General features: G+C 39.5%; 4 protein-coding genes across 5 annotated transcripts; 3 read left to right on the top strand and 1 right to left on the bottom strand.

Moving 5' to 3' along the window:
• Window positions 1-1,913: 1,913 nt before the first annotated feature.
• On the top strand, window positions 1,914-7,928 carry gnao1b (guanine nucleotide binding protein (G protein), alpha activating activity polypeptide O, b). Of its 2 annotated transcripts, none has more exons than XM_030766872.1 (8): window positions 1,914-2,202; window positions 2,298-2,340; window positions 3,355-3,496; window positions 4,195-4,355; window positions 4,574-4,702; window positions 6,637-6,766; window positions 7,350-7,503; window positions 7,741-7,928. In XM_030766872.1, the coding sequence occupies exons 1-8, from the start codon at window positions 2,085-2,087 to the stop codon at window positions 7,926-7,928; spliced, it is 1,065 nt and encodes a 354-aa protein (XP_030622732.1). In that variant the 5' UTR covers window positions 1,914-2,084. The 2 variants fall into 2 exon arrangements, with proteins under 2 accessions (XP_030622732.1, XP_030622733.1); XM_030766873.1 differs by having other exon boundaries at window positions 3,355-3,500; window positions 4,199-4,355.
• Window positions 7,929-9,959: 2,031 nt separating this feature from the next.
• Window positions 9,960-13,385, top strand: tmppe (transmembrane protein with metallophosphoesterase domain). Its single transcript, XM_030766698.1, has 5 exons — window positions 9,960-10,836; window positions 10,930-11,040; window positions 11,315-11,480; window positions 11,644-11,783; window positions 12,214-13,385. The coding sequence occupies exons 1-5, from the start codon at window positions 10,131-10,133 to the stop codon at window positions 12,402-12,404; spliced, it is 1,314 nt and encodes a 437-aa protein (XP_030622558.1). The 5' UTR covers window positions 9,960-10,130; the 3' UTR covers window positions 12,405-13,385.
• Window positions 13,386-13,545: 160 nt separating this feature from the next.
• Window positions 13,546-14,529, bottom strand: exosc6 (exosome component 6). Its single transcript, XM_030766482.1, has one exon. The coding sequence runs from the start codon at window positions 14,456-14,458 to the stop codon at window positions 13,643-13,645; it is 816 nt and encodes a 271-aa protein (XP_030622342.1). The 5' UTR covers window positions 14,459-14,529; the 3' UTR covers window positions 13,546-13,642.
• A 3,480-nt stretch (window positions 14,530-18,009) lies between these two features.
• Window positions 18,010-21,775, top strand: slc38a8b (solute carrier family 38 member 8b). Its single transcript, XM_030766674.1, has 10 exons — window positions 18,010-18,207; window positions 18,891-19,089; window positions 19,178-19,334; window positions 19,602-19,706; window positions 20,322-20,379; window positions 20,546-20,660; window positions 20,789-20,936; window positions 21,047-21,246; window positions 21,451-21,502; window positions 21,673-21,775. The coding sequence occupies exons 1-10, from the start codon at window positions 18,010-18,012 to the stop codon at window positions 21,773-21,775; spliced, it is 1,335 nt and encodes a 444-aa protein (XP_030622534.1).
• Window positions 21,776-22,871: the final 1,096 nt, after the last annotated feature.

Raw genomic sequence — 22,871 nt, 5'->3', positions numbered from 1 at the left:
CATTTTTAAAATGCAGTCCCAATGCAGACACTTTGAACATGCCAGTGACCAGCAAGTTACCACAGGTTTCAGATGATCTTTGTATTTGGCCTGTCTGGTTTTCTCTCGGCTAGAGAGGAAAGTTCAGTCAAATAAAACTAGAAAAATGACAGGAAAAAATGCAACATCTGTCACAGACTTGTGTCCTAATATGATACAAGCTACGCTATTATTCTTAGAATTTATTTTATCTTAATGGTATCTGTTGAGGACGGTCAGATTAATGAAATGGATGAGGCTTTTCTCCATTAAAGCATTATGAAGCACTGCCATTAAAGTATTAAATGGTTGGAGATCATATTCATTTAAGAGGGATTTAGCGTTCCTCATCATTTTCTAAAATGAAGTCTAATGCCAGTTTTGGGGGGAGGGGTTCGTGGCGGCAGTAAAAATTAAAAAATGCTTCTTCCTTGGATTTTAGATTAATAAAGCATTGCGTGGATTTGACGTTTGTTGAAGTACCTTTTTAAATGAAAAGACCCAACGAACTAGAATCACTTCAAATATTTATTCACTTTTGATTAATGTAACATCCCGATGTGCGCATGACGTAGCTGGCTTAGCAATTGAGGAGAATCCACCAGGTCGCCCCCTCGCCGATAATAAAGATAAAAGCGCGCTAAGCAGCCTGCACACCCCGGTATGGCTCTTATCTCAGTGAACTAATCCATCGAAAAACTCCTGTCCATGTGTGTGTGAGAGAGAGACAGGGAGAGAGACCGCGAGGATGTATTTTCTTGGCCAGGCCTCCACTATCTTAACGTTCTCTTGTCAACAGTTAACTCCTGCGCATCTCAGTATGTCAGTCGTACTCTGACATAGCACCCATATTGTCTTTTTTGTTTGTTTGTTTTCTCTTTAAAACAAGGCTTTTTGATCATGAGCAATATCCCTCCCAACCTGGCTCATCCGACACTGAATGGAAAATAGTTTCTTATAGCTCAAAAGATGGACCACTCCCTCTCCTAATAAAGAGTTCAGATATTAATTGCGATGGGAGACCATTGTTTTAGAAATTTGCCTCACATTGTAAGCGTTAATGTAGTATGGCGATTTATCACTGATCATGAAATACTTGTCTTGATTGTGAGCATTCACTGGCAGGTCTACTACCGGTTGATATCTTATTTTAAAACGCCCACGGTTCACGATTGCTGATACCGTGAGCCATGTCTATGAGCGTTATTTGTGCTTGTGTGGGTGGTCACAGGAGTGTAGATGTAGCTTATAGTGGCTCAAGGAGAATATCCTTAAATTGGAGAATTTTTTAAAATCTGCACCTACAAACTAAAAAAAAAAAAAATCAGACGAGTATTCATCAGTTAACAATGTCTCAAAAGTAGCCTTTACACAACCAAAGTGTCTTATACACAAACAGACAGCTATATTTATACATACACTCGTCCACCCGCACACACATAATACTCACAACCATTTAGCGTAAAGATGGAGGAAAACTCCAGGAACAGAACATCTGGGCTGCTATAATGTAGGGTAGAGGGCAGAGGTCAGTCATTAGAGGAATCTATAAGAATCTTAATACAAGCGCGAGTGTGCCTGTGTGTGTGTTTGTGTGCCTGTGTGTGCGTATTGATATTTTAATGAATGCTATTGTGATTGAGGTTGTGGTTCGTTATTTATGGTTGTGGGGTGTATTATGCTGACTGCCTTCGGTTAAAATAAAATCAGCACGTTCTACATGCCAAAGGCTCAACACAACTGGATGATCAAATGATTCAGTTGACTGCAAAACCGTGCTGCTGGCGCGCAGCTGCCTCTGCTCTGACGTCAACACTATGTGAGAGATTTCCTCTCACTCTTTTAGAGTGAACAGTTGAATGAGATAGCCCGTACTAGTTGTCATTACAGCTGCTCAATAGATAGGAACGATCCGGACCGTCTCTTCTTGAATGAGGCCGGCATTTGAGCACTTGTCTCCAATTTAGCTTGGATGCTCTGACAGCGTGAGAACGAGCAGGAGAGACTGGGAGACAGGGACGGAATACTGGATATTATTCATTTACGCCCCGTCTCTCGGAACTGACATGGGATGCACGTTAAGTGCGGAGGAGCGCGCAGCTCTGGACCGGAGCAAAGCCATCGAAAAAAATCTTAAGGAAGATGGAATTACCGCTGCTAAGGAAGTTAAACTGCTGTTACTGGGTAAGGAGATATGCTGCAAAGAGGTCAGGAGCACTGACAGTACAGAGACGAATTTGTAGCTTGAGAGAGAGCATTAACTGCTTCTGTCTCAACAGGCGGCGGGGAGTCGGGTAAGAGCACTATCGTCAAACAAATGAAGTAAGTTTATCTCTCAAGCCCATTGGCATTGTTTGATGTAGTGATGTTGAAATACACGTGACTGCAACGTTAGAGCTTGCAACGCCTGCAGACGCAAGGGTGTTTGTGAGTGTTTGTGCCGAAGACTTGCGGTATGCCCTTTCTGTTACGCTTGGACATCTCTCTCTCTCTCTCTCCCTCTCTCTCTCTCTCTCTCTCTCTCTCTCTCTCTCTCACTGTGTGTGTTTCTGTCTGTGTAGTATTAGAATCTTCCCTTGTATTAATCTTAATGGGGAGCTTATAATGCGTTATCCCTACAGTCTCGTTAAGTGCAATCCATCCATTAACCAGATTTACCCCGACTACACCACCTAACCTCACAATTACACAACCTTATAAATAGAAATCCCCCCGAGTTACACAACTTCTTGACCTGTAACTACCCCTAAATTTGGAGATTTGTGTGATATTAAAAATACAGCAGAAGGCAACATGAATATTCAAGCTTTCAGGTGCACAGTTACAGTGACTTACCAACGCATAATATACAAACGCACTGCTTAACATCATCTGAAATAGGTACTAATTATACAGCTTTATAAATACATATGTAAATTGTTAAACATTCATTTCTACAAAACATCCTCACAACTTTTGACATCTCAAATGTATAACTACAATGTCACACAATTTATATTCTATATAGCCTTGTATTATCTATCTATCTATCTATCTATCTATCTATCTATCTATCTATCTGTCTGTCTGTCTGTCTGTCTGTCTGTCTATCTATCTATCTATCTATCTATCTATCTATCTATCTATCTATCTATCTATCTATCTATCTATCTATCTATCTATCTGTCTATCTATCTATCTATCTATCTATCTATCTATCTATATACTATATAATCTTCTTACCACATAACTTTTAACTCAACAAGTTTTCTGGACCTTTCTAATTTGTGCAGCCCTCTTACAGTGTCTCTGTGTCTGTGAATGGTGTGTGTGTGTGTGTGTGTGTGTGTGCATTAGGATTATCCATGAAGATGGTTTCTCTGGTGATGATGTAAAGCAGTTTAGACCAGTCGTCTATAGCAACACTATTCAGAGTCTGGCCACCATTCTACGAGCCATGGAGACTCTAGGTATAGAGTATGCAGACAAGGACAGGATTGTGAGTACACACAGACATACCCACCCAGGTTGCCAAAAGCACAGACCACACAGCTGCTTCCATTGCAGTCAAATGTATAAATGACCTCTGTAATTTACCCTATGAATTAATTTACATTTGCATTTATGATATTTATGAATTTCCATCTACCTAAAATATGTCACTTTATTTCACTTTAATTTCACCTTTATTTTTTTGGATAAAAGCATCTGTAAGAAGACTAAATGTAGATATAAATGTAAGTTGTATTTTTAGGTTGATTTTACAACCATTTCTCACTGTTTACCTTGGTTTATCAGCTTTCTTGTCAGACCTCACAAGGAACTATGAATGACTACACAGTCATACGTCTTGCATTAACTTAACTTTTGAAATTCTGAGTAACATAGTAAATCTTATGTTTAGATATAAAATGTCCATTTCAGAAATTAAGAAATTATTTCTCCTTTATTAAGAATTTTCAGTATTACATGAAATATATTGAAATCTCATGGACACGCTTTGCTCAATTTTCTCTTGTTTCCCTTGTCTTGTGCAACAGTCTGTCATACCAAAGGAATATTTCTTTTTTTTTTTTTTCTGCAAGGCACTGAAAATGCAGCTATTATAGCTCAGTGTTGGAACCGATAGTTCCCAGTAATTAAGCAGGAAAGTCTGAGTGTAAATATATTTATAATGTGGTGTGTGTGTGTACACAGGCAGATGGAAAGGTTATTTTCGATGTGGTTAGTCGTATGGAGGACACTGAGCCATACTCAGCAGAGTTGTTGGCCGCCATGATGAGGGTGTGGAGTGATGCCGGGACTCAGGCCTGCTTCGGCCGCTCACGAGAATACCAACTGAATGACTCCGCCCAATAGTAAGGCTCTCTCTCTCTCTCTCTCTCTCTCTCTCTCTCTCTCTCTCTCTCTCTCACTGTGTGTCATTTAACATTAAGTACTTAAACTTTTTAATTGTTCTCACAGACATACTTACACACAAGCACAAAGATGCACGAGATGCTCAAACGTACACTCTCAAATTCATATTAACTAAGAGACGGCTCTCTTCTGAATCCTCTTTTGATCTGTTTTTCAGTTACCTGGACAGTTTGCAGCGAATCGGATCACCCGATTATCTGCCTACAGAACAGGACATTTTGAGAACTCGAGTCAAAACAACAGGCATTGTTGAGACAAACTTCACATTTAAAAATCTGAACTTCAGGTATTTACTAACTCTTTCACTATCTCTACCCCTGAGAAAACAACAAGAGATAATGCATAATAATTATGCAGGTATAGCAGTGTTTGAGTTTCAGTAGTAACACTGTTCATCCCAACTAAAAATGTTTGAGATCTTTGCTGCTTTAATGGCAAAAAACAGTGTCCGCTTACGACAAAGTTCCCATTTCATTTTAATGTGGAAACTTTATCCAAATGTTGCTCCCACCACTTTGGACCACTCACTTTAGAGTAATGTGCTGACTTACTTTACAGCACTGTGTCTTAAGAACATCTTGATATTTTATGTCTAGTACATACCTTACTTGCACCTTACACTAATCTGTGATGGAGCATAGCTGCAATGAATGTGTTTTTTTAGTTAGCATGAGATGTCTGTGGTATATGTGAGGTTGCTGAGTGTGTGTAATATTGGATTAGGATACTGAACTCTCAGAGTGGGTGAACTTTCCTCACCTCCCAATTAACTGAAATCTTGAGCTGTATTTTATTAAGTTTAACTCAATTCCATCTGATGTATAATACAGTTTATAATAGAGACTGCTGCAGACCACATAGCTTTACAGAAAACCAAACCTGGAGCCCTGATGAGTATGTCTGAGCTGACATTGAGGAGGAAAACTTTGTAAGGCTATTTAATAAAGGGCAAGTCTTGAGATGAACTACAATTCACAGGGGGAGACTGATTCTTCTCTTGCCTGGACTGGGTTGTCTGGTGGAACTAAAAGGGTTGATGAGTTCTATGTTATCATAGTAGTTGTGTAATAATACAAAAATCAGTAATTTAGACAACATTTTTATCGTCCATGCTTTTGGGCAGGGAGTGTGTTCATAAGAGAAACAGTCAAGAATAGAAAATAAGATTTTAGATTGTACAAGAATTCTTAGATTGTTATAGATAGTTTGGTATTCTTTTTTGGGTCTTAGATTAACACACGCCTACTGTGTAATGTTGGTGGGCCGGTGTTACAATGCATTGTGTTATTTTTGTGATATTGTAATGCATTTTGAGTTGTGAACATTAATATATGTGGTGCTTCAGTCTTTTCTGTTTTATGCTGCACTCTGCTTTCACTGTCGTTATGATGTTATGTATAATAAGATGATAATAATGAAAATTATGAAAACTTTGAAAGCTACTCAAGGTTCACAGAAACACCTCTGATGAACTGATTGTGAGTATTCTTATTTTTCCACATTTTATCAGTGAATCCCAAGTTTGCTTTCAAAGCAGCAGCTTTAAGTTTGCTGATGTCTAGAAATGTTTGACTGTGTGCAGTGGGCTATAATAAGCTGTGTTATACACTGTTGTTAATGTTCTGTCATAGTGTATTACAGACCATACCACTATGCAATATAATACAATTTGAACTGTAAATTCCAAGTGCTGTTTTTAGCGTTTTGTCATATGGTATGCGTTGTGATATATAAGCTTATATAATGTCCCCTGGAGTGCACTAATTGGTTTATAAACTAGGAAATTCAAAGGATTACAATGTAAAAAAAATGTAATAAGTTTTAGTAGCTGAGCAAGTGATCTTTATAGATTTAGGGAGTTATATACAAATGTTTTTTATTTCTGTATGTATTGTATGGTGAGAAAGTGTTGCAGTTGGTGATTTCACCTTAAACTGACTTTTCTAATAGAAGTTTTGCTCAGAGTTGGTGATCTTTGACTGTGCTCTTTATACTAATTTATGTTTCAAAGACCTGGTTGATTACTGGTTGTGTGAACGTGAGGTAAAGAGTTTTGGAATTTGGTTGCCAGGGTGAACATTTCCTGATGTTATTTCAGTTAAGAATGATATGTTCTTGTGTGTCAGCATTTGTGTATTTGTTCTCACGTGTGTGTGTTTGTGTGTGTGTGTGTGTGTGTGTGTGTATTTGTGTGTGTACACATGTAATCTCCTCTCTTAGGCTGTTTGATGTGGGAGGCCAGAGATCGGAGAGGAAAAAATGGATCCACTGTTTTGAAGATGTTACAGCCATAATCTTCTGTGTTGCATTAAGTGGATACGATCAAGTGTTACATGAGGACGAAACCACAGTAATCAGACAGACATAGACACACATACTATCATGCACATACACATACTTATAATGTACATTTTTTTAGCAGTTTTACATTAAAACAAGATCTACCCATATCTATTCATGGTTTCAAAGGTTTTGGTGATAAATTGTTAGGTAACCAGCTCGAACATTTTGTTACTTTTTAAAAAGTCCTGTTAGAAATATGTGTAATAATTGTTTGGTTCTAGGTGATGTGACTAGTTTCTCACCAAACCAACAAGTTATCATTTTACAATCTTTGCTGTAATCATATATTAGAGTTATAGAGCTCCATAACACAAAGCTATGTTTATGTCTTGCAGTAGAAAAGTAACACATCCCAAATGCTGCTTTCCAGGATGCTTTCTTAAAAATGGATTTAAAAAGTATAATAATATTATTTGTCAAAAAAGTGGATATTTTTAATAATGTAACTTTCAAACTCTTACTAACATATTACAATAAATTAGTAAATCACATAGGCACTACATAAAGGAGATAAGTAGGGGAATGATGGGGAATAGGCAGATTTTTTCCTGTGTCTCTCTCACATTCTATCTCTTTCCTTTTTCCTGCAGAACCGTATGCATGAGTCTCTCATGCTCTTTGACTCCATCTGTAATAATAAGTTCTTTGTTGACACATCCATCATTCTGTTCCTTAACAAGAAAGATCTTTTTGGAGAGAAAATCAAGAAATCTCCACTGACTATCTGCTTCCCAGAGTATACAGGTATAACACCCCTCACCACACGTGTACGCGCGCGCACACACACGCACACTCATATCAAGAATTAAAGAATGAGCCACTAAACAACTGTACGACGAATGTGAAAGGGATAAGTACAAATGTATACAAGTTTAATAATAATTATAATAATAATAATATTAAAAATAATAATCCTAACCAATTATAATAATTGTATATTATAATTATGTGCATTAAAATAATATAATCTCTCTCTGCCAGGTCCAAACACATATGAAGATGCAGCTGCATATATTCAGGCTCAGTTTGAGAGTAAGAACCGTTCTCCTAATAAGGAAATCTACTGTCACCTGACATGTGCCACAGACACAGGGAATATCCAAGTGGTCTTTGATGCAGTTACAGACATCATCATTGCCAACAACCTGCGTGGGTGTGGTCTGTACTGAACCTCTCAATTGTTTGAAATTAATTATTGTTATTTGGGTAATAAGCCACTGAACTGAGGCCCTGTCTGTCTGAACATAGCCCTGTCCCACTATCGTTTCTACTCTCTGTAATGTTTTTTTTTTCTCTTAAGAACCTTTCCTTTTTCGACTTTTTTGATTTGTGCTCGTCTCTTTATCTATTTGCTTTACAATTCTCTGGAGAACATGGTTGTATGTTTGCGTGTGTAGAGAATCTAATGTGAGTGTGCTAGTGTACTGATGTACATCTATGCACATGGGTGTATATAAGAGAGTATGTTCCCTGCTGTATCTACAGTACAATACTGAAACTCCCGAAGTTCAGACATAAAATATCTAGGATCTTTAATTATCATAATCTCAATATTATTTCACATATTTAGTCTCATTAGCTGAGTGGTTGTCAGTAACAGGCTCTGAAGGGACCAGTGTGTTTCTGATCCTTACGTTTTTCACCCTCTTGTAATGAGGGAATGAGGTGACCTGTGAAAAAACACAGAGTCTCAGCAATTCAAATATATAAAGGACAAAGGTCACTCTTTTGAGAAGAGCAACTGTCTGCCATTGGTTCTAATGCTGTGGAGTCAATCACATTTCAGTTAATGAACTCTTTGGAAAAACTGCAATGTCAGCGGCATCCTCAGTCTGTATGAACACAGTAAGCTTCAGCTTTTTATAGCAAGTAGTTCTTTCACTGATGGTTGGATTCATGTGCAGCTTTATTTATTTATTTATTGAGATATTTATTTATTAATGTATTAAATTATCCTTGGACTGCACATGTTACAGTCATAACAACTGATACTAAGCAGTGTAAACCAGTAGACAAAAGTAAAGCATGAAACACATACACAGCACACACACAGACACACATCCACGCACACACATGCACGCACACACACACACACACACGCGCGTGCGCGCAGTCAAAATAACCAAATTTCTGAATGGTTGGTTCGTTCTGAATTTTTCTCACTCTGTCAAAGTGTGCTTGTGTGACCTCTAATTTAATGACTCCTTTCCCCTCCTGTTTTCTGCTGTGTTTTTCTTTTTTTTTTTTAGTAAATTCATGGCCCTAACTCGAATGGGCTGTCTTCTAATGTACTACTGGTGTAATCTTTAAAAAAAGGATTACATGTTTACAATAAAAAACACAGTTAAACCCTAATTCTCCTGTCTTCTGATTGTTTGTGTGTGTTAGCATATGACCATGTAGAGGTGAAGGTAACAAATCTGTTCAACAGTTCTATAACTGCTTTTTAGAGAAAAGTTGCTATCCCTTGGTCTGAATATTTTTCCTCTCATAATTATTGAACTGAACTCAGAAGGGCAAAAGGCTATATCAGCAGAGTAGAGAACATTTAAGACTTCATAGAGTTCAAGGCCTCTTGTGAAAGGCTTGTGTCATTTATCTGCAAAATACCCAACAAACTTTATTCAGAGGGCAGATGAGGCCAAAGCCCTATGTGCTCTGGACCAAAAAAGAGTATGCTTCATAATTTACTTCCCCTGATTAACCCTTTGAGCGAAGGACACACATGCACAACACACACACACTGTTTAGACCAGATCCCATATGAAGACTGGAGATCAGAGAACCCAGTCCTTAATCTTTTCCTGCAAGCCTCATGTACTTTCTCAAGACCTTCAGCAATGATGTCAAAAAAGAGCTAACGAAATAAGCAACTCTGTCTATATCACACGTCTGGTGCCACCTATTGGTGAATGAGTCCTATGTTAATTTTGGATTAAATATTGTGAACTCCGAAACCAGAACGTCCCCGCCTCCGGAAGAATCTGTAGCGTTCGTAGCGGTTTTTGTGCGTCAAGCAAACTGATTTACAGTCTATGAGCCGGCAATCTTCAGCGAGTCTTTGGTCGTTAGCATGCTTTAAAGATCAGATAATACCGTGGGCAGATGCGCGCAATGCGAAAGCGGCACGTTGAGCCTTGAACCACCACAGAACGCTCTGGCTTGACGTTCCATACGGAAGTATAGCTGAGGTGTTCAGTTCTTGTAGAGATAAGCGACACGGGTACACTAGTAGATAAACCGTATGTAAAACATATAGTTAATTTTAACAGCAAGAACTTGTCACCCAGAAATGAATATACTGGCGACAGGTGCCGTCTGTCGGCTTTGAATCGTATGCTTGAGAGGTAGCAACTGGGAACCTGTCGACTATGTTGGGTCTTTCGCGGCTCTCGGTGGAGGGGAAAGTGGGAATCACCACTGGAGTTGTGTTCTTCTCTATGCTCATCTCGAGGACGCTACTCTCGGACCTCGTAGATAAAGATACCCGCGCCTTGCTGTTCCGTGTACAATTTCTGCTGTTCATTAATTCGCTTTTGCTCATTGGCTCACTTTACATATGGAAGCGTGTAGTGAGGCGATTGAGTGGCTCAAGAGGGGTATCCTCATGGTCTCAGATGGTGTGGCGCACGACAGTATTACTGTTTCTCGCACTTGCACATGGCAGTTATTTAAGCATGTTTTTCTTGGTTGGCACAGAACCGCACTGGCTGGCAGTACTTAGCTTCACTTGTTTAGGAATTTATGTTATACTGTTATTTTTCCTGTTAACGTTTGGTTTCATTAACCGCATCCACGGGCTATTTAAGAGTAGCATGAGGGACCAGGAGCAATTGGTCGGGAGTTCAACAAGACAAACGTGGCTGGCTCTGATTGTCACCGCACTGTTAACTGTATATGGATTAGTTAATGCAGCGCAACCGCCACAGGTGGTGCAGGTGGAAATTCCTCTTGAAAAGATGCCGCATTCAATGAGTCCACTCAGATTAGTTCTACTGTCAGATATCCATCTAGGGCCCACTATTGGCCGCTCCACTCTGCAACGCATCATTACCATGGTGAACCAGCTGGAACCAGGTAACCACAGTAACATTTGCCAATTCTGTTTCTCTATTGTGTTTAAGTGTTGGATACCTTAACTCTTTGTTGTTGTTGTTGTTGTTGTTGCAGACTTGGTGGTGATTGTAGGTGATTTAACAGACTCTCAAGTTTCTCAGCTGCGTATTGCTGCAGAACCATTGGGGCTTATGAAGTCACGGCTTGGTTCCTTCTTTGTCACAGGTATGAGGACAAAGTGTAATTACTGGTGCAAAAATTTGTCTGATCTGGACAACGATGCATAAGTTTATGACCTTAAAGAAATCATCTTTATTATTAGCAGTTTTTCATCCTGAATTGGCTGTTTAATAGCACCCTAAGGTATCAAAAGGGTAGATACAACTCCATTACATCATGCACTGCATGTATATGTGCTTATGATAATACATCCAATAAATATTTCTTGATATTTATATTCATACCTGGGTTTGTGCACTGTGTATTTTGATACCTTTAGGTAACCATGACTACTACACGGCTGATGTGGAAAGCTGGTATGAGCTCTTGCGCTCAATGGGAGTGGAGCCTCTGCACAACAGTAATGCCCGTGTGCATCGTCCTGGACAGAGTCAGGACTGGATCTGTCTCGCTGGAATTGACGATCTGGAGGCCAGCATGCTGCGGTCAGCATTCAGCTCACTTGAATTGCTCAGTGCCAATGATGTTCCGGACTGATCTCTATTTCTCTCATTATCCTACACTGTAATCTTTTCCATTGCTATCATTCCTTCTTCTAATTATGCAGCTTATAGAACGGGTCACAGTTTTTTTTGTCTGTGCTGACAGATACCCTGGTCACGGGATGGATGTGGAGCAGGCACTGAGTGGCTGCAGTACAGAACATCCTATTATCCTCCTGGCACATCAGCCCCGAGCAGCTAAACAGGCGCTGCTGCAGAGACCAGATATCAACCTGGTGCTGTCAGGTACAGAAATGTGGCACATGTGAGATAGTTGAACACAACCCTGCCAAAGCTGTCACAGTGACTGATAATTTCCCATGGTTCACAGAGGGCTGTCTATTTTGGACATAAATATAATTTAAATATAAGTATAATTTATAGGTTACAAAGCACTGCCAGTTTGTCCTATTCAGAGCTCTGTGCCTGATGCAGCTTATGTCCAAATACCAGAAACAATGAGGCTATGTAGTTTCAAAGTGCTACCAACTTTAAAAAATACTTTGTATAGTTTAGTTTCCCCTTATTTTTTATATGGTGCAAAATCATAAAGCACAGTAATCTTAAAGTAGGTGTTCTGGCAAGAAATGACATGGAATAGTGAAAGACAGTTATGTGTAGAATGCTAAACTTGCCGGCAGCCTTATACACATGAACATGTGTCTGTTCCCTGTAGGTCACACTCACGGTGGACAGTTGTTCCCTCTCACTATTCTGGCTTTCCTGGCAAATCCATTTTTCTGTGGACTGTACCGTGTTTCGGACCATACTCACATCTACGTTACACCAGGAACAGGTTATTATGGCATTCCCATGAGGATTGGCAGCAGGGCGGAAATCACTGAGATCATACTCAGACCTGCATAGACATACACTTCAGTGGGATCCAACTTAAAACTGCCAAAAGAGATGCACTATAGACACACCATATATAGCCATACATACATGTCCATGTCTCTGGATCTCCTTGTATGCATGTATGGAGACGTATACAAGAGTTAAAATGCATTTTTACCCATCTGCCCTGAACATATATGTCAGATGTCACTGGCTTGACTGCCATACAGAGAATGCCTCTTTTAGACTGACTGAATACAAATTTAGAAACTGTTTCTCTCCACTATTTCTCTTTTCAGCGCAGGAATTAGTTGATGGAATGACTGGATTGTGCCAAAGTTTAAAATACGGAGAATAATAAAGTAATTTTAAATACAAAAGTAATGTTTAAAAATATGTGTGAGAGTAAGTAAAATTCTGCAACACTTGACTCAAGTACAGAATGAAATATTCGAGAATCTATGCGAAGAAAAAAGGAGAAAAACATACATCCATAAAATAGTGTAATTCAATGATGTACACACATTAAATCCTTAACTCAGTCAAATTTTGACAATACTTTGATATAAGTTGTGTGTTTAGAAATAGCATACACCAACAATCAGAACTAGTACTGCGTGCTACAGTACTATAAGCTTCATAGTATTGGAGTAGCTACATATATAGAACTTAAAAATTTTGTTTTGTAATGTACGTAACACTGGATTGAGGTCACAGTAATTCTTCTCAGCATCCACTAGTATTTTTAACATATAATCACAGGGCAACCACTGGGGCCAAGAAAAAAAAGTTTCCAAAAGTGTCATATTATCTGAGCCCCGTTTATTTCAATGGCAGTCTGTGAAAATGAGGCCCTACAAAGAAGTCTAAGTTATGTGCATTATAATTAAAAAGTGATTATTATTCAGCATGGACTTTCTGTTTATGTTTGGTACGTTCTTCTCAGGCCAGTATATCTAACAAAATCAGGTAAGACTACTTAAATGTTAAATTCAGTCACTCTTGGGTGACATGTACTGTCACATTAGGGCTGGGTCTTCATTATAAGTTCCTCAAATCCACTCTTTATGGTGGAAAAAGACAAATAAAAAAACCTCTATATCTTTAAGTGGTTAGAAAACATTTTTGTGCGCTCACAATTTTCATCTTCTTTCTGAATCAGACATTTTAATGATTGCTTACATGTTTCATATTCATATTTCTTATACACTGCATTTCCATAAATGAGAGGTTCATACTAAGATAAACAAAAATAAGACGCCAAAGGATTATTTCACAGATGGTGGCGCTTTCCTCTTGACAGCTCGTAGCAATGCATGTTGGACCACTGGATATAGTTTGTGACAGCCGTCCATACAAGTGCGCACAGCTTCAGTCAGTGTGTCCTCGCGCATCTCGCCATCCGCGTGCAGACCAGACACCTGATTGAAGTTTGGGAGAAGCGCTACAGTCACACGACCCTGATTTTCCCCGTACCCTCCAAGCCAGTTACCGCTCTCCTCCGCGAAAGTCGGGTCCACAAGGCACGTGTCTCCATCCTGTCGTAGCGTGCAGCCCAACACGACATCATACATCTCTATACCTGCGTCCGCAAGTGCAATGGAGGCACATGTCACCGCGTGCGCAAGAATAGAACCGTCATTCTCCAGAACCACGACATTAATCTCAATCTGAGACCGTGGGTATCTGTGGAGACAGACCCCTGGTTGTAAACTCTCGATAAGGGCCACAGAGAGGTCTCGCTCCTCGTTTCCTTGGATCCATGCGCCCCGTTTCAAGCAGGAGAATGGGGCGAGCCGAAAGTCACAGAGGAGACGACCACTCTTCATGTCGGTTTCGTCCTTGCGTTCAGTTTCACGTGGACCATAAACCGAGCAAATTATTTTTGTATTGCCCGCTTCCAGGTAAGCAGAACCCTTTGCTTGACTCACTAGCCCACAGCGCGCGAAGATTGGCCGAACATCCGCGTGGCCCCTGCTCCCATCTCTGCTACTGGCTTTGAGAATCTGAGCGTCCGGAGGAAGAAAAAGCATCGGAGACTGAGATTCCTCAGGCCCTCGCAAGCGCTTCGTGTCTGTAGGCATGTTTAAGTGTACACGTGAGCGACGCAAATGAATACCGTTCAGACACACAGAAGTGTTCAGCCGATTTCTAAATCACTCCACAGCAACAAATGACAAGAAGGAGAAAAGACATCTCAGTACATTGCTCATTGCATGCGTTGTTGTTTGCGCCATCTATTGGACGGGAGGATTCACAGTTAGCCTGGGATTCCAAATGAAACCTCTCATAGACCGGTCCAGCGTGGGGGAAAATTGCCTTATTTTCTGTGGTTTCTGATACTTAAGGTTTGGGCTGGGGTTCTAGGTTATAGTAGCAACCAGAACGCAACAGAGCTGAACTAGAGTTGTGACGTAACTGTTGGGTTATCGCATTCGTTACGTGGCCCCTTATATGACCACATTGTTGTAAGAACTTCAGTTGGAATAAGTAGTGAAACTAGCAGCTGACGAACCAGAATCTCTGTGTCGGTCCTGTTATCGTAAGAGGAAATCTATTTCAAAAGCCAGTTTTCAAAATGACAACGCTGGAATATCTTAAAATTTTGAAGTTTTTGCTTGTGATTGTTGACATTTCTCAGTGTGTGCATCATTACAGTGTGTCATGAAGGAAAAGAAAGTATGTGTTATTTACATGAGACTGAGTCTGAGAGTGATTTTTAGAATGTCAAGCTGTGTATATTCATTTTAAGGAATGTTTTTGTCATGCTGATCTCGTCTGACAGGTTAGGTGATATGGATGTGGCAGCAAGGGGCAGCATACCACAGAGAGCTTGTCGCTTCACAGAGTCAGAGCTGGATGCAGCCTCACGTGGCTCCTACTTCAAGCAGTGCTTAACAGAGGCCAGTGCAAGTCTAACTTAGTCAGCACCTTTCCTGAAATGCATAAGTAATTGTAGTTAGTCATAGGATGTCTCCTTGTGTTTGGTTTGCGTTTATGCAAGATCCAAACTTAAAATCCAGATTTTTCTCCTTTGTACCACATACAGCTTTTATGAGGAGTTAAAACAAAACTCACCCAATACATCACTGTCAAAGATTGTGAAATGAGCTGATATTTGTGTCTGAGCAGAGAGATGACAGAGGGAGGGTTTATGATGCTGTGTACCACATTCAACAAGATTACGAGCCCAGAGTATCACGTGATGACAAGGCCATCAGTCTAAAGCTTAATGTAAACAAAGAGGTAAATTCACACTTGGAACCATTCCAATGCCAGCTTATTTTTCGAACACAAAACGAAACCTGTAAAAGCACAGGTATAATGTGCACCATCATCACACACCTATTCACATACACTAACTTGTTTAATGATTTTGCTTTGCTCAAGGAACGTGAGCGACGTGTTCCAGTGCGTTCGTCCTCGTGGTATGGCTGGTATAAGAACACAACCTTGGAGCAGCCACAAAAGAAGAATGTACGTGTGCAGTTGTTGAATAAGGGCCTGTTCCGTTCTCATGGCATTGGAATTCCCTTAGAGACAGAACTCAGTGAGCTAGATGACAAATCCAAACCCCAGTAAAAAGTGTGTGTAAATGTGCACACATACCATTTCTCAAACAGAACTCAGTATGAATGATTATGTACATCACTTTAAATCAATTAAATAACTGTTGACAAATGTTATGACTGAAAAGCCATCGGTTCTACTCGTGCACTCTGTGCTGATCTGCAGAACTACATTTAAGGAGGAAGCTAACTGTACCACTATACCTCTGATGTATTACATTGTTTTGGGAGCTGTATTTTTAATTCCTCCACATCCTATATAGAACTCGTCTTACAAATCGACCCCTAAACCGTCAGAAGACTTTTAGCCCCAATTCTATCACACCATTTTTCATGAGGGCAGATGATTTATTTAAAACCGAACACAGCATACAGCACAAGGTAGAGAACACGTATATTATGAAAAAAATTAAAACATGTGTAATTGTGTTAAAACGTGTGAAATTAAAACATTTTTCCTGGACATGGTTAATCAAAAACTATCCACTTGTTTCTGGACAACACCAACATGTGGACAGGACATCCATGCAAGGATCTAGCCAATCATTACAATGTCGGACTGTGCGGTGAGTGAAAGGCGGTTCACCAGCCACACGACCATGTAGCACCCATCCAGGAAAGACCTTTCTGGTTGTGTCGGTAAATTCGGCCCATTTCATGCGGCGGGCACACCTGCATCTGACCTGAGAAATTTACAAAAGAGCGCTCTTTCTGAATGCTTCCCGTAACCCCCCCTTAGGGCAAAGTTGGCAAAGTACAATATGGGAACTCGAATGGCCATGTCAAACACTTTTAAAGCTGGACAACATAATGGAAAATATCTAAGTCGATAACTCCCATACTTTGGACTGTATGATTTGAAAGGGAAAAAGCAGTGATACAAATTATACATCTTTAGACCTCTCAAATGTCGGTTGTAAATTTAAATTCTTTGACAAAGAGAACACATAACAAAAGAAACTGATTAAAATAAAAAAGTAATATAAAACTAGAACAAAAACATGACAGTTTTTCATTTCTTACAAACTACTGAGCATCATGCTTTGGGTTGCTCTGTAATTCCAGTCAGTATTTCAGGTAAGACTATGAGATGAGCACTTCAGCAATATTCAACAGCAATGAATAGCAAGATGGTATGCTATTCCACTTGTTTTGCTGTCCAAACACTTTTGAACGTCTTCTCAACTGGTCTTTTCAAACAAAAAAGGGGAAAAAAGAGCGTTCATATTCACACCTGTAACTATAAATTACATAATGGTTGCTTTTCTTACTTTGGTTACGTATTACTGTTAAGGTAGCTGTCCAAAATGCCCACATTTTCCAAATCTTAATCAGTGATTGCTTGATCTTATACCTCACGATAGTAATTAGGTTTTGGTTATGTGGTGCAATTGTTCGAATTCTTAGAATAGACATCGACGCATCGCGACATTGCGGCTTGCTTCAAACAATTCCGAGACATAGCATTTCACGAACAAATAATGTTTTACCGCAAATTGGGCCTAGAGTTTATACAAGATCATGGTATGGGCTAGTTGGGTGACCTCATACTCAAACAAACACACAGTCTTTTTACTGGATTGATTAGAGTGATGACAATGTCCCCGTTTGAAAGTAAGGCAAGCTTTGGTTTATGATCAGTACAGGTTGTTATCCACGCGCGGTTGATTACTCAGCACGGGTTGTTATCCACGCGCGGACGCCGACGTGTTGAAATGGATCCCCCACAATCTTCTGAGCATCATGTATAGGGACGCAACGCAGATGCTAACGAGTCCTTCAAACATTTCTCAGTTAGGCGTTAGAATTCAGGAGAGCCTTAATTGAAATAATGCCGGATTCGCGTTGCTTGTTAGTCCAGCTGCGCAGACGTTGGTAGTTAGTGACTACTCATATATATAGACTTTTTCAGCACAGAGTAGTTTTGTTTGACAGATTTTTTAAAAAAGTTCCGACAGGTCTAAAACATTATCAACACCTGTTTAACTTGCTACACCTCATCGCGTACACCCAGGAAAACTCTCCGTCTAGTTGCGTGGAGTCACTGAAACGGGTCTTCAGTCATTATGGAGGAACTGGCTCGTGAAAGCATACGGAGCATCAGCCTACTCTACAAACCTGCGCGAGGTTCAGAGGTGCCGCGCCTGGGATCGTTCGGGGCAATTTTCATCATGCTCAAGTCAGCGTTGGGCGCAGGACTACTCAACTTCCCATGGGCGTTCGAGAAAGCGGGTGGCATTAATACAGCAATCAGTGTGGAGATGGTGTGTATTGGATGTGGACAACTGTGTCCTTCAGGCCCGTGTTAGTTTGTAAAGTACAGTTGACGTGATGATGATATGTTTCTCATTTCATTTTTATTCATCTAGAACATATAAGAAACATAAAATAAGAGTACAGATAATCCCGTTGTGTATACACAAACTATCTTTAATAGATTCGTATGACTAGACCAGGTTACACTATTATGTTGTGGCTTAGTTGGTGTGATGTCATTCTTATGTATGGAAGATACGTTTTTTTGTGTTTGTTTGTTTTAAATATGCATCTATCTTGGTATGGCTGTGTTTTGCATTTGTACACTTAGTGTGTGTGAAGTTTAAGTGTCTTTGGTTATCTGTACATGGTGATGATTATGCTTGAGTATGAGTGTGTGTTTTAGTGTGTATGTGTGTTTGCTCTACAGAACTTCCTCATTAAGGTGTAAATGTGATGCTGCTTCTCACAGATAGACACTAATGAAAGGAGAAGTGATTTGCTTTTGCCCTCTCTCTCTCCCACTTTTTTTTTTTTTTTGCAATTTTATGTCTTTATACCTTTTTCCTCCTCTTTAGTTTGTATTCTGCCTGTCTTGGAAGTGGCATTGGACAAATTAATAAATTAGTTTGTAAATGTAAATGTAATACTTGTAAATGTAAATGCCTCTTTGTCCCTGCTTTCCTCTCAGGTATCTCTGGTCTTTCTGATCAGTGGGTTGGTCATCCTGGGTTATGCCTCATCCATCAGTCGACAGAGCACCTATCAGGACGTAGTGCGAGAGGTGTGCGGTCGCAGGATTGGTCACCTTTGTGAGGTCTGCTTTGTCTTCAATCTCTTTATGATTTCTGTGGCCTTTCTCGTGGTGGTGCAAGACCAGTTGGAAAAATGTGAGTGTTTCTTATTTGCTCTATGTCTTTTGATGTAAATAAGTTTTTACTGGATGTATGAGTCTTAGAGTATGTTCATGTGTTTTAGTGTGTATGTCTCTGTATGAGACGATGACGGGGTCGAGCGAGACGGAAATGCCATATCACTGGTACACAGATCATCGCTTTGCACTCTCTGTCATATGCCTCATCATCATTCTGCCCCTCTCAATCCCCAAAGAGATCGGCATCCAGAAGTACACCAGGTTAGCATTTGCCAAATGGTATCTACGTCTTTCTGAAAATAAAAAAAAAAAAAACCACCAAAAAAAAAAGGAAAAAACCCCCAAAAAAAAACAGCACGTCTCTGTCTCAGAGTCATGAGACACTGCTGTTTTGCCTTTATCTATGGTTCTATCACTGTGATTTCCATCTAGTATATCAACATATTCATTTTAGTCGCAGTCAGTGTAGGGCAGTGTGAAATGCTGCACGCTACCTCGTGTGTTTCAATGGCATTTTCTTTTTTGCAGTGTACTAGGGACCCTGGCAGCGACGTACCTTAGTGTGGCCGTCATAGTTAAATACTACATGAAGGAGGAGCACAATGCTGACACCAGCCCAGAGCACAGAACGGGGTCAGTGAGCTGTGGACACAATCTATAAATGCAGATGATATCTTACATATATTTTTATTTCTGTTTCATTTTGGCATGTTTTTGAGTTTGAACCCAAGCGCTGTGTTGCATGTGTGTTTAGACATGCGTCAATGTCTAAATATATGTGAATTTGTTTTCCCTCATCTTTAATGTGGGTCATTTTGTGTGAATATACAATGTCCTTCAAAATTATTCATATCCTTGTTAAGGATAAATAGAAAATTCTACCAAAATATTGCTAGCACAGAACTCTTGAGTTCTCAAGCATGTGGAAAACATTCTACCTTAATAGCTCGAAGGAATCAACCAAATTGTACTTTTATTACATTGCCAATATATTTCCATAAGTACTGACACCATAAGTGGGATTGCTTTGTGCATTTGATGAACTGATGGAGTGCCTTGCCAGTTTAGATCTCATTTGCTTAGAACACACCTTTCCTTTTTTTGTGGAAACCGTTCCAAAACAAATGTAATTCTCCAGTTTTTGAGAGAAACACAAATCTAAAATATATAGTGTTCATTTTTTATATCCCTTATCCCTATCATTGCCATCAGTAATCTTTACTGAATGTCTTTAAATTTTTGTCTCAGGTTGGACTCCTGGGCCTCTATGTTCAGTGTGGTTCCAACAATCTGTTTTGGCTTCCAGGTCAGACTTTGCTCCCTCACCTTATCCTCTTGCTCCCTTTTGCACCCTTAGACTTGTCTGATATGTGTGGGTTAAGGTTCTGCCTAAATGTGCTTGCACGTATATGATATACTTTGTGTATTTAGTCTTCATTAATGAATTTGTATTGTTTTGTGTCGTATTACAGTGCCATGAGGCTTGTATTGCCATCTACAGTAGCATGGAGAATAAAAAGCTTTCTCACTGGGTGTTCATCTCAGTGGTTTCCATGTTCTTCTGTTTGCTTATCTACACCCTCACTGGTGAGCCAACTGTCATTCATCCCCAAAGTGATGTCCACATTTTCTGGCAGACTGGTCTACGTGCATTATTGAGTTGGATAACAGTCTATGATGAGCACTCATTCTGTGACCAATTTACTCCTCTCCAGGGGTATTCGGTTTCCTTACGTTTGGTCAGGACGTGGCTTCGGATATTCTGATGTCCTATCCTGGAAATGATGTGGTTATGATCATTGCCAGACTGCTGTTTGGGATCTCCATCATCACCATCTATCCTATAATATTACTGCTGGGCAGGTAGACATAATCATATACTGACCATATGTAAGCGCATACATATATACAAACAGTGCACCATGTTGTTCAGCTGAGTGTCTCATTCGTAATAACTCTGTTCTGTTCCTGAGGTCTGTGATTTTGGCCCTGATTCTGAGTTACCGAGAGCACCAGGCCATGGTAACGGCAGTGTTTGAGAGTCGATGTCGGGTGATTCTGACAATTCTCTGGATCACGGTCACACTCCTAATTGCAATCTATGTACCAGACATGAGTGAAGTCATCAGTGTTATTGGAGGAATCAGTGCTTTTTTCATTTTTATCTTCCCTGGTGAGACACACTGATAAAATTGATGTTAAAGTAGATGCAAAAGCATGTTTTTGTACCTAATCATAAACATAGTAGATGGTTGAAAAGAGGAAAATAATTGGGGAAATTTACAGCAAAAGATGCTTTTACATTCTACTATATTGTTGTTCAGTCGTGCACAGACACACACACTCCTTATTGACTACATGTTCTGCTCTCTCACAGGGTTGTGTCTGATTTTTGCCATGCAGACAGAACCAATCAATCACAGAATTAGGTGAGTAGAGCCCTTACAGGGATTTGGTTTTCATTTTGTGTGCAAAACTCAGGGTTTTTTTGTTTGTTTGTTTGTTTTTTGCTCATGAGAAGTTTTGTGGTTCTCTCACTGTCACATTCTCTCTCTTTGTCCATCTCTCTGATTTTCTGTTTATGTTCATTATGACCTAGAACGATGCTGACATGGTGGGGTGTGGTCACAGTTGTCACTGGAGCGTTCATCTTTGGCCAAAGCACTACCATTGCTATTATGGAGCTTGTGCACAAGTTTTAACCATCATCACCATCCATAAACCTGCCTCAGCTCAGCAGAGCATACTGATGGATTTGCAAAAAAGAAAACAGTGAACTCAGAATAAGTTGGAGCTGCTCTTGGATTTTCTTTGGTTAAAAAAAGAAACAGTTACACATTTAATTGCCGCTTTCCTTCCACAATTTCTTTTGATAGGTTTTTTTTTCTTTTGTAATCCCAGGCTTATCACATAAAATATTCAGGACAATGAATTTAAAGTGAATACTGGTACACCTGAATTAGCACTTGAATCAGGTAAGTTAGTTATAATTCAAAACAAAAAGTTCAAGAATATCATTTTTGAAATGACTGAGAAACATGAATTAATTCTAATAAGTTTTGCATTCTAATACACGAGGAAAAGTGTTGTTCAAAAGGTTTTCTTGTTTAAATTTACAACCAACAATATTCATCAGAGACCTGCTTCAAATTTCACCACCTGCTCTTCTCTTCTTTAGGACACTTTAGTGCATTGTACAGTTAATGTAGATGTTTTAAAGCACTGGGTATTTGAATTCTACTCCCCACATACAACATTAAGGCAATTTTTGTCCTAGTTTATAACTGAAGTATCACACAGTGGACATTGAGGAGTGCTCTACTTTAACTTGGATTGTTGTCTCAATGTTAAATGTGTTTTACAATGTGGGAGTGATGGCGGTAAGGTGTTTGTGCTGTAAGGTACTTATGTATTCACTTAAGTTGATGTGTCATTTTAGATATGTGTCTATTGGTGTATGTGATTAATATTAAAATACAGATGATAAATTCAGATATCCGTCTGAATCCTTGTACTTCAGTACTCCAGAGGTATAAATAATGCCAATGTAAAAAAAAAAAAAAAAAAAAAAGAAACAAACAAACAAAAAAATTCAGCTGACGGGCCAGAAATAAAGTTTTCATTTCCTGAAAGCCATCGTTTGTGATCTCTAATGAGAAAGGAATAGATTTGAATTTATGAATGATATGATAAAGTGTACAGTGATTTGAGGACTTTGTGACGGAACCATGTGTAGAGCACAATTTTGTGATAAATTAATAAATAAGCAATTACAAAGACAAATGTTCCACATGGTTT

This window comes from Chanos chanos, chromosome 2 (assembly GCF_902362185.1).
Source record: "Chanos chanos chromosome 2, fChaCha1.1, whole genome shotgun sequence".
In the NCBI taxonomy this organism is placed as follows: domain Eukaryota; kingdom Metazoa; phylum Chordata; class Actinopteri; order Gonorynchiformes; family Chanidae; genus Chanos; species Chanos chanos.
Note: the sequence above shows the minus strand (reverse complement) of the source record. Positions and strands in the feature narration are given on the sequence as shown.

Bases quoted from the DNA above. Each gene is read 5' to 3' on its own strand.
- tmppe (XM_030766698.1), top strand. From the start codon at position 10,131: ATGTTGGGTCTTTCGCGGCTCTCGGTGGAGGGGAAAGTGGGAATCACC. The intron at 10,837-10,929 runs GTAACCACAGTA...TTGTTGTTGCAG, and splicing joins GGTGAACCAGCTGGAACCAG to ACTTGGTGGTGATTGTAGGT. The intron at 11,041-11,314 runs GTATGAGGACAA...TGATACCTTTAG, and splicing joins TGGTTCCTTCTTTGTCACAG to GTAACCATGACTACTACACG.
- slc38a8b (XM_030766674.1), top strand. From the start codon at position 18,010: ATGGAGGAACTGGCTCGTGAAAGCATACGGAGCATCAGCCTACTCTAC. The intron at 19,090-19,177 runs GTGAGTGTTTCT...CATGTGTTTTAG, and splicing joins GCAAGACCAGTTGGAAAAAT to TGTGTATGTCTCTGTATGAG. The intron at 19,707-20,321 runs GTCAGTGAGCTG...TTTTTGTCTCAG, and splicing joins AGCCCAGAGCACAGAACGGG to GTTGGACTCCTGGGCCTCTA.
- gnao1b (XM_030766872.1), top strand. From the start codon at position 2,085: ATGGGATGCACGTTAAGTGCGGAGGAGCGCGCAGCTCTGGACCGGAGC. The intron at 3,497-4,194 runs GTGAGTACACAC...GTGTGTACACAG, and splicing joins ATGCAGACAAGGACAGGATT to GCAGATGGAAAGGTTATTTT. The intron at 6,767-7,349 runs GTAATCAGACAG...TTTTTCCTGCAG, and splicing joins TACATGAGGACGAAACCACA to AACCGTATGCATGAGTCTCT.
- exosc6 (XM_030766482.1), bottom strand. From the start codon at position 14,458: ATGCCTACAGACACGAAGCGCTTGCGAGGGCCTGAGGAATCTCAGTCT.